Source organism: Saccostrea cucullata, unplaced genomic scaffold (genome assembly GCF_032062105.1).
Source record: "Saccostrea cucullata isolate Sc308-1 unplaced genomic scaffold, CSIRO_AGI_Scuc_v1 ctg17298, whole genome shotgun sequence".
Taxonomy (NCBI): Eukaryota; Metazoa; Mollusca; class Bivalvia; order Ostreida; family Ostreidae; genus Saccostrea; species Saccostrea cuccullata.
In genome coordinates, this window is record NW_026940421.1 from 248 (window position 1) to 11,916 (window position 11,669).

At 31.9% G+C, this 11,669-nt stretch overlaps 1 protein-coding gene across 1 annotated transcript; it reads right to left on the reverse strand.

Annotated features, from left to right (window-relative positions):
* Positions 1-7,318: 7,318 nt before the first annotated feature.
* On the reverse strand, positions 7,319-10,964 carry LOC134255387 (uncharacterized). The gene is made up of 3 exons (XM_062737903.1): positions 10,203-10,964; positions 9,402-9,530; positions 7,319-7,819 (listed from the first exon to the last, which is right to left on the reverse strand). Exons 1-3 carry the CDS (start codon positions 10,918-10,920, stop codon positions 7,425-7,427), a joined length of 1,242 nt encoding a protein of 413 aa, XP_062593887.1. The 5' UTR covers positions 10,921-10,964; the 3' UTR covers positions 7,319-7,424.
* Between the last annotated feature and the right edge of the window lie 705 nt (positions 10,965-11,669).

The window sequence follows — 11,669 nt, forward strand, 5'->3', positions numbered from 1 at the left end:
CTGGCACATCTGTGTCATATGTGGATATTTTACAAGAAAAATTGTTAATGGTAACCTAACAACAAATTAAACTTAATTGATGACTTCAACTTTTCAAACGTCAACTTCTTTTACCGGTACTTTTGTAGCAATATACCCTTATCATCTTCTTATAAAATTTATGTCTCAGTTAATTTGATGCGCAATTTTATAAAACTAGGCAAACAATATTGTCAAACAAGTTGATGAATAAAGAGTGACGACAGTCATATAAGAAGTCGTCCTTTGGCTCACGGTGCACACGATAACCGGTCGACAGGGGACGCTTACTCCCCCATGGCACCTGATCCCACCTCTGGTGTAATAGAGGTCCATGTTTGCTCTGCTCCTAATTTGTATCGTTTAAATGGACCTTAGACTTTGTTCGTTATCTCTTTATTTCATTCTTTAAATACGAGGCTGTAAGCTTGTGCGATTTTTAAATACCCGGTACCTATAGAAATTCCCTTAATGTGTTAAATAATAGCATTTCTTTACTTTGAAAGAAATGAATGACCGTGGTAAATCTGAATCTTTTTATATTGATAACTTGTTTAAAACAATTGATAAAGTTATGGGAACATAAAATACATGTTCTTACGAATTATTTGATTCAGAAAAGTTTTAAGCATGTTATAGGGTTATTATAGAAGCTTCTCAATACATGTAAGTTAATTAAAAATTTAAAATACATGTATCAAAAAATAGTTTTATTAAACATGCATCGCTCTAAACCAGAGAAATGCATGCACCGTGTCTAGATTTGATACGTATATCTTAATTTGAAATGTCGATAAAAATGCATAAATTGTCTATTTTTTTACACCAATGAAACCTATGGTATAGTTGGCAATAAGAATTAACACAGCATGATATTTCTTTTGCAACATTCTCGACTTGAGTAACAATTTTATCATTGATAGAGAGGTATAAAATTGTAGTTGATGGTATGTAAGAATGTTTTACGTATTTGTGTATTTTTTAAAATTCTAATGCTTACATTTTTATTAAATATCTAGACGTCACGAACAAGCTTACTCATAAACATTGAAAATGAGGGTATCAGGTATCGAATCGGACACATTTCTGAAGCATAATTATTATCTGTTGCATGTGAGAGTTAAAAACAAACAAATGAAAACTTACCAAACTGACTCATTCGTTTTATAGGGCCTTAAAAGAGCTTTGTTTTTTCCCTTTTGTTCATAGAATTCGGTGAGAATCCTACGGCTATAGATTTTGTAACTGATATAAATTACTTTCCGTGCTTAGAGAGTGAGCAAGTGGCCAATGTTTTATAAATGGTTATTTCTTTTTTGTTTATAATACATGTTGTCTGACGCCTTCCTTATTTTTCCTAATAAAATTACTATATATCTTATATAAGATTATGGAATGTGCTTAATCAGTAAAGTTATTTGGTCCATAATAACGTGCAATGTACCCGTTAAAAATATAGTTTTTTTCTTTCTTTATGAGTAATATTCCCACAATTGATATACCCCGTTCTATTTCTTCAAAGGGTAGGGCTAGGTTAGTTGACTTTAAAATCTTTTATATAGACCACTGTATAACATGGATGTGGATGTACAATTATCTGTACGCACATTTTTCCAATTACATGTTACTCGTATTTTATAGTTATATTAATTTTCAAAGAAAACAATCGTTTCAAGCGACCATTTGTTCAAGCGTAATTAGACTTTATTTATGCTAAGATTTTCTCCAGTGATGCCTTCGTGTTTTTCTGTTAATCCTAAGTAGGCATATTCGTTATTTATCTGTATTAGGCTTCTGGGGAGTTAATGATTAATCATAACGTATCAGCAGTTCACAATGGTTAAAATAATCAATGGGTTTCCATATAAAGACATTCCTTGTCACGCAATGCCACATCATGGCAGAAAAAAATATGTTGTTGTTTTTGGTATGTTTCGTATCAATATTGATATTTTTAACATGATTTCACTTTGTCAATATATCTAATTACATCTTTTATGTAAATTTGGCACAAATAGAATTTCTTGAGTGGGTAGTAATTGCTAATTTATATGAAATATTCAGATGAAAAGATGGATAGACTAAATATACTTGTACAGTGTATGTTTTAATTCATGGAGTTTTATTCAATAAAAAATGGCCATTGTTTACTTTACTGCATTACATACTTCATTACTTTGATTTATTGTGGAGATGCATGTTTGATAAAACTTTTCTCTCAAACTTTGAGTTAATGTGAACTTTTTTGAGATTTAATGATAATTTTGATGATAATTCTGAAAATAATTTAAATATACAAGTAGTCTTCCTATTAATAATTAAAAAATCTCATTTGAGAATTGAAGCTAAGAAAAGTAAAACAAATCGAATTTCATTCTAAGAATACAATACAATGATTTACATTGTTTTAAACATGTATTAGCTTTTACTCCAATTAACTACCTTTAACCCTTGAAAACTATTGTTTTATATTGTAATAAAACCTTCGATTTACTTTGATAAATACTTGCAATGATGCTTTAATTTTCATTTCATTCTTTTCTTTTTTTTAAGTATAAATTAAACGTTATCACTTGTATTAAAGATTTACTTGTAGCACATAAAAAAAATCTTGAACCTCTGTTGATTTTTTTTTTATTAGCTGAACATGTCAAAGTAGAAAAAACATCAAAAAAAAAAGTTGGGTTTTTTTTATCCGTAAGAGATATAAAGCTAAAAAATGAATACAAGTTTTCTTATATTTTTGTATCCCAATCGAAAGTAAAATGTTACAATGTCATAAAGGAAGAATAATTTCAAAATCCATTTTTGTTTCCTTTAGAAGAGTTACTTTTTATTGATGAATCTTCTGAATTTTTGTAGCTCAGTGAAAACAACAATTGCATCAGGATTTTAATTAAAAGTATATTTTTATCGATCACTGATAATAATAATAATAATAATAAATAGCTAATAGAATTTATTTTATTATAAGCAGTCTGCATTCAAACTTTGTACCTCTAAGTATTATTCAACTTGAACAAAATTTGTTCTTAATGTATTTCAATAGCAAATGCTAAGTGCTAAGTTGAACATGAAAATCAAATGGCTTAGTTAATCTGTACTTTTTAGAACATTTGAAATGATTATTTTTTCTTGTTAACAACTGCAAAACTGTTCATTAAAATTTAAAATTCAATAAGTAAAATTATTTATCGTATTAACAGCCTTCACTTTATGAAAGCTTTTACTGTGGTCTATTCAATTACATCTTGTCTCATGAAATATATGGAGATAACGAACAACATTCAAGCTCAAAAGTCCATAAAACAATACAAAATAGGAGCAGAGCAAACGGAACTCTAAAACACCAGAGGTGGGACAGTGCCATGGAGGAGTAAGCAAACCCTGCCGACCGGTCACACCCGCCATGCGCTCCTTGTCATGATCGGTAAAAAATGAAAAAAAAATCCGTCAATTCGGTGCGTATATGAGTATGAAAAACATCAGTCAGTATTTGACTCAATGATAAATTGTATTTGCTGACAATGCCATTGCATCGACCATAGAAGTTACGAAATGATGACTTTAAACGAGACGGCTGATATTCTTGTTTCATCAACTTGACACGTTTGTCAATAATTACCTCGTAGTAGAAATTGTACATACGTAGAGTCTTCTCTTGCGTGTCGAATCAACTGAGAGATAGAAACCCCGTATGCAGGTGACGGAGGTATATTGCTGCATAAGTAAGGAAGTTGAAGATTAAAAGTTAAATCACTTTTATCATAGAGCTTTGTGGCAACGCACTTTGAAAAAATTACGCACTGAGAAAAATTTTTTCAAAGTGCTTAAAAATTGGGACAAAATCAATGCACTTTGAAAAAAAAATTTCAAAGTGCGTAAAGAGTGCACATAACATTTTTAACCATGGGGACACTTAACTCACTTTGAAAAAAAAATATGCATAAAACAAATTCTAGACTTATGGATTTTAGTTATTGAGAGAATCAACTTGTAATAATTATATCTTCGAAAAACTTGTTAATTCACATGTACTCATTTAACCTCAATGAGAAGAGGAAGACGAGTAGAGGTCTCTCAGCCAAACTCGTTTTTCTTATACATTGTACACAGCCGTCAGTAGCAAATTGAAAGTGGATCCCCCCAATTTTCAATGCCTAAATCATGTATATCTTTGTAACATATTTATGTGACTACACCCCCCCCGGTATAGATGTCTATGCAACACCCAAATATATATGTATTTGCATAACTGGTATGACGTTAAAAACTTTCAATAAATTTAAGTTTACATAGAATGCATGCAAACTGGAAAAAATTAAGTACAGTAAAACATTTAAGAGAAAAAGAATTTTCAAAGTATGGAAAAATCAAAATCACTCACTTTTACACCCTGAAGTGAATTCATCACCGAAGAGTTATCAAACAGGTTCAATTATTTATCATACCCAAGATTTACAAGAATATTGACTAAACTATATACATTTTTTCAAAGTGCGTTAATATGGTCGACATTAATGCACTTTGAAATGAAATTTTATCTTTTCAAAGTGCGATGATTTGGTCCGAAATTTAACACACTTTGAAAAAAAAAATTTCAAAGTGCGTTGTAACAGAGCTTGGTTGTTAGATTACCATTAACGTCTTTTTCTCATTTAATATAAATCAGGCCATTTTGTATAGAAATTGCTTGCTGGTGAACTTGGGGCAAAAGAGCCATAACAATAAAATCACTCTAAAGTTTTCAGTTCTTCTTCAGCGTCGATGCTTTTGCTGAACATACGCAACAATTTTTTCTTCATCAAACCTTGACCATACGAGTAGTCGATGCACCTTTTGGAAGGTGATTGGCGGTGTTCTGTACCTGCATGTGCAATAAAATTTCGAAATTTTCATTTCCCACTGAGCCATTTGGGGTTGAAAACCTAGTGAACAAATCATCTTTGGAATATGAGTTAAGATTTAATACCGGTATTAAGTTTTGGAATTTTATTTTCATACAAGGGATCAAGAAGGTCGAAAAAGTCATTTTTCTACCAAACCCTGGTTTCCAGAACTCTTCTTTCATGTCACACAGTAACCAGTTGTTCTTTTGGAAGTTTTCCGGTGTCATGTAAATGTGAAATACAGCTTTTTCTGAATAATCTTTTCTCTCACTAAATGGGGATTAAATGGAGTCGAGAATTGACTTTTTCATGGAAAAAAAAACAAGTTCCAAGAACTCCTCTCAAATTAACCAAACAATCTTTTGAACGATAGTGGTCTGTCCTGAAGATGTGCAATAAGGTTTCAGAATGTACATTTTCACACTGGAGGTTAAATGGGGATCGAAAGATGATGTTTTTCTACAAAACAATCCTGGTTTCCAGAACTGTGCATGCTCTTACAATGTAAACAACAATGAGCAAAAAATCTTTTGAAAGGTGTTTTGCGGTCTACTATGGATGCCCAATATAGTTTCAGTTTTCTTAACCTGTGCTATAAAAGGGTAGAAAAAGACATCGGATAGAAAATCGAAATATTCTTACATCCGAAAATTGAGTTATGCTGTTATCCTAGTCCGTCTGTCACGCTTTCTTTTCCTGCAACTTCTCGAACTTTTCTTACAATATACCTACCTACCTAGTCCTTGTTGCACCCGGAGGCACATGGGGCATGGACTAGGGATTTCTATTCTTTGTTCTTTGCTATTTTCTCCACCTCTCCCCAGGTAAGACAATCTTACAATATAAAAAGTAACCAAATCAAATCATCTTTTGGAATATCGTATTTTGTGTCTTGTGCATGTGCAATAAGGTTTCGCAATTTTCATTTTTAACTTGGAGGTCAGATGCGTGTCGAAAAGAGTTGTTTTTTTTTTAATTTGTTTCACAGAAACATGATTCTCAAAAGTCCATAAACATTTAATCCAGTAGTAAATAGTAGTAAAATTATCACTGATTGTTCTGAAACAAGTTTGAAAACTTTAAATTCAAATTTTGAGGAAACAATGCCATTTCGATATCATTATTACATTAGAGGTAAACGATTACGTACGGGTATTACGGTTTTTAGACAGCATCTTGTTTATTTTGCAAGATCAATAGGTATTTTAATCCTTATCAATTACCTCACGTTAAAAATTGATTGTAATCGGATTAAGCTCTTGAGTATCGAATAATTGAAGAAAAATAATTAGAGCAGAATATTGCTTTAAACATATAAGGAAAATTAACGGTGGAAAAGCTGAAGTCATCTCGTTTGTCATACAATTTAATTGTTAGTTGGCCTTAATCGTCCGAAAAAACAACACTTCCAGATGAGGCAGATTCTGGAATACATCTAGTCGACATATGAATGGGAATAAGTATTGCAAAAACGCTGTCAAAATATCTGATTGTCAAGTCAAAAAGCTCTTTTCTTGTGATTTTTTTTTTTTAAATAAATTCTGCTCATAAGATAATAAAAACCAATCGGCTTATCCAGGAGGACACCTGTACCTATCGGATTTCCAAATGATTGTTTAAAAAATTTCTCCTAATGCTACAAAAATGTCATCATTAAGGAACACTGGCATCCTTTTAATATCAACCTCGGAATGCTTAATTCTGATGATGACCAAAGACAAAGTCTGAAAATTGTTGAGAACCATTTTCATTGAAGAAGCAGTTGTCTAGTTTTCATTAATCAGGGGAATTTTCGCATGAAGTGTAGAAAATTCGTACTTTTTAATATAATTGATTTGGAAGAAGTTAGTGACTTTTTCCATAATTCTTTGAAGTTTTTGAGAAACCACATCAGATTTACACAATACTGAGACTTCTAGAATACTTATGCTGAAGCACAGTAGTCGTTTTTCTATCCAGCACTTAATATATTTGTAAGAAGTAAAGACAGGGGCTTGGTAGCACACTTTTTTTTGGATACTGTAGTGTACCTGTATCTTTATTTTAAAAGATTTTTATGAAGTTAAAAAAAAATAGGTAGGGAAAATTGAACTCATCTTGGTTGGATGGAATGTAAAAAGTATTAAAAACAGAAATGGCCATTGGGATTTTGGAGATTCTCATCCTTTAGAAAGTTAACTGTGAGTGCATTAGGATTTCCAGACGTAGCCAATTTCTTCCAAAATACACTCCACACAAACAAGATCATATGGCCATAAACCTCATCTGTTGGAACCATAATATATTGTTCAAGCAGTTTCTCTTTCTTTCTTCACCTCTGTTTTAGTGAAAACAGGAGGAAAAAGTGAAAAACTCTTTTAAAATTTATAACTTTATTGAATTCTATTCATGAAATATACTCATGTTCACAAATGTACATTAAACTTTAGCTTGCTGTCTTTGTTAATGATTTCAATTATAAAAATCTTTTAGCCTTTTAGCTTGTATCTACATGTGTATATTCTTACAAATTATATTTCAAAGAATGAAACCAGAGAATGTTGTTGTGGGGATAGTAGCTGAGTAGTAACCTGTACCACTGTAATGGCTGGCCCAAACTTTATCACCTCTCTGAAGGCGCAAAACAACAAGGTTTACCCCCGTTTGATACCGTGCGTTTGAGTCTCCAATGGCTCGAACTTTTGAAATCCCATTCAAAACAATGTCTACTGCAGTATATTGGTTACTGTACTCCAGAACTGTCAGGAAGAAGACGTAATTTCCATCGAGGGTTGCGGTGAACACACCTGAGCTTGAATTATATCCGAGACCAATGTTCGTTATCACGGCGGGAAATACCAATGTTCCGCTGTTCCAGCCTGTGTTGGAGGATGTTACCACGGCGGTGAATCCCACTTTTTTTGATGAGGGATCTGGTGAATAAAATGATTGAAGTTAGTATAATATAAAAGAAGGTAACCGTATTGACTGCTTTGTAAAATTTAATGATTTTCAAATTTATGCATTTGAAGAAGAATGTAAATGAAATACTTTTTTTCTTACTTAATACTTAAAGAATAGTCTAAATTAACAGGTCTGGACGATTTCTAAATAAGGAAGTCAAGAACGATAACTGAAAGTTGCTATAAATGTACATCTAGTACATGTAATTATTTTTCTGTCCAATCAGACAACAGCATTTTTACACACCCCAAAACATGTTTTAAAAGAACAAAAAGATAACACGTGCTTTTGTTTTTTTTCCTCAAAAAGATTTTTTAACAAAAAATCTGTAGAAGTAAGATGAAAACTTTTGAAGAATAAGGTATTCCCCACATATTTACCGTGAACAACCTTGACATTTTTATCTCGGTAAAGAAAAAAATAATGCATGATAGAATGTAATCGTTTACGGAGGTATAGATCGCACCAGTTAGCTCTTATCAAGTTCAATTTTAACATTTACCAGAATAACTAATATGTTGGTAAATATAATTTTGCTTAGCCGTCCGATTTTCATCGATAATGCTTAAATTCCATGGGTGTAGATCAACTCACAAAAGTGTTTATCGTATGGACTATACACATATAGTTTTAAATTATCACGGGTTTCATGAGCGCCGAATACTAAGCTATGCAGACTTTAAATGGGCATAAGGAAAGGCGTACCGGTATAACGTGGAGAAAAAAGAGTACTGTAATTATACATGAATGCGTTTTATCCCAATATCTTACCTCGCATATCAGAAACTGCATTGAATATTTTGTAATAAACACTCAAAAAATAATAAAGACTGATATCTTTTCTATAAGATTTTTATGTCAGGCTCTAAAAACTGAAAAATTGCCGTATTTATATCAAATTTTCAACGTAAGTTAAATTTTTGGGATTGCTATCTCCTATCTAGAGACAGATTTTTTTTATCCCACTTAAAACGTATTCTAAGCTTAAAAGTCGTGTTTGTTCACGGTAGAATTGCGATAAATATTATATTATTCTCAAATGCACATAAAGTTTTAAAAAAGTTTGTTCTAAAAAAATCTTTTGAGCAAAAAGCTTAAAAAGCACGTGTTTTATTTATTTTCTCATGGAGTTGGGTAAATGCTGTTATCTGATTGGTCAGAAGGATAAGTGCCTTGTTTATCCTGTGTATTAATAGCAATTCACGGTTATCGTTCTTGACTTCCTTATTTAGAAATCGTCCAGACCTGGTTAAACATAGAAATATCTTAGGTAAGACGGTTTTTACAGAAATTCGCACTATTCTAAGGACTGCGTTTAACCGGTAAAACAATAGTCTGTACTACTATGAAAGGAGCAAAGGTAATTGATTAATATGATAAGTTATTTTCACAGTTAATTAATTTTTATTTAGAAAAAATAAGCATTTATTATAGTACTCTCGATTGTTCCGGAAATATTTTTTTTTTAAAAATTCAAATCTACAAGTAGACGAGGATGCTTTTATATAATGTAAATACGATAAAATAAGAAAAATTTTAAGGTGTGAGTACCGCAATTTCTATTCGTCATATTCATTCGGAACATCTCTAGAGTTTTCACAGTAGAAGATAACTTCAGTTGCTCCAGTCGATATTGGTTCCGCTCTTCTTTCAGAGAGTTGATTGTGGTGTTGATTTCATCTATAGGTAAAATTTGAAACGTTTTAAAACTTCACAATACAGTATTAACATCTCTGAGTTGTGAAAGTAAAATTAACTTAAGATTATAAAATTCAGATTGACATCGCTGCCATCAATAAAATAAATAATATTTTTGAAGTTTAAAAAAAATCTGTTTGTCCAATTTTTTTTAAACATTAAAAGATCAATCCTTGCATAAAGTCAAATTGATTTGGGTTTAAAAAAAAAATAAAAATGCAATATATACTAAAGCACGAATCTTTCCCGATGTGTCTAGAGTTTAACATTGTTGTCGTGCATGGTTTTGGAAACAAAAAACGTCAATCTTTGAAAATTTTAATATTGCATAATGATGAAATGAAACTAACTTCCTTTGCTTTAAACTCAAATATTTAACGGTGCTAACAGTTGGCTTAAATTCGGGGTAACATATATGTTATGATTGGTTTCATCAACTGTCGAGTGATTCATGACACTCTAGAATTTAGTAATATTTTTAAAAATGGGTAAGAAAAGTTAACGAAGAGTGATCGATCTTCAAAAAAATCTTAAAACAATACAAATATGTAAAGAGGGCATAAAACATGGATCTCTGGAAATTCCAGAGGTGGGATCACATGCATAGGAGGAGTAAATTCAAAATTTACGACATGATACATGTCCAAATCTTACCAGAAATTTTTGCTACGACATCAACCTGTGACTCTCCAAGTTTGGAAACAACTTCTGAAAGTCTGTTTTCTGTGGCCTTCAATTTTTCATTGAAATTCTCAAATGAACTATTCATGGAATTATAAATCGCCTTATTCTTTTCGGCAATAGAAGCAGATATGTTATTGTCGGCTGTTTCTGTGTGTGTTTTTAAATCCAGCAAAGTGATCGACAAATAACGAACCTCAATCTTAATGTCTGCCAAAACATCTGAAACATTTTTCTCATGCATTTGCAGACTAGCCTCGGCAATTCTTTTATATTCTTTGTGATTTTTCGAAATCATTGTGATATTTTCGCCTACAGTTTTGAGATGTTTCTTTTGTTCACGACTTTCATTTTTTAGCAGATTGTTCTCAACTTTCAACAACTCCAACTCCTTTTTCAGTTCTGATATTTCGTTTCCAAAGGATTCCTGCATTGTCGAAATCTTGCTTTCAGCTTTAGCGAGGGCGTCCTGGAGAGTCAACATGTCTTTCATCAGAGCGTGTACATTTTTAACCAAGCTCATTCTAATTAAAGTTTCCTGGTTCAGAAGTTGTCTGAAAACATCAGTGTTCTTGGTTTCCATCTTACTAACTTCTAGTTCTGTAGAATTGAACTCATCTGTGAGGAGTGAGAAAATGGCAGAGTTTACCAGGGTGGCGAACACCAGTATAAAGAAAGCAATGGTATTCATGGCAGCGCGTCAATGTATGGATGTAATTTTAAAATGATACATAAGTATCATAGGTGGTATTTATACCACTATGGGTAAGAATGGGCTTCAACTCCTCAAGTTTCTAAATTTTTTGAATATATTGCAACAAGGGGTGGTTTCCTTCAAATACTTTGTCTATTATATTTTTTCCTAATCAGTTTGCCAGAAATAGACGCATGTCGAAATATTTTCTTCCGTTTTTCGATTAATAATAGCATTTTAAGTGCTTTAAGAAGGTCTTCTCGATGATAGCAATTAATCAAGCAAGGAAAAAATATTGTCGTTCTTGTCAAGACTTGAATTCCAAGTATACTTTGTGTTTTAGCACTTGGTTAAATATTTGAAACGGAAATTTCACTATAAAACTTTATTATGTTTTCAAAAGCCTTTTTTGTGAATATTCAATCTCATCATTGTTAACCAGAATGTTAAGATCACCCCATTGTTGACAATTGTTACCTTGTGAGAATTATTTGAGAATCACGGTGTAGCAGCATGCAAAGAAAGATAACTCTATGATTTTCTGATAATCATTTTAACAGACCGTTCCGGGATCAAAAATTCATCTTTTACATGATGTCGGGGAGGAAAATTAACAAAAAGAATACCTGTGACACATATTAATTATCGATCCTAGATTTATGTGGCTAGGACATATCCTTTATAGGATAGCAGGATCGATAAATCCCAAAGCCGCCTACTATGAGCAACGGTCCACCCGGAAAAAG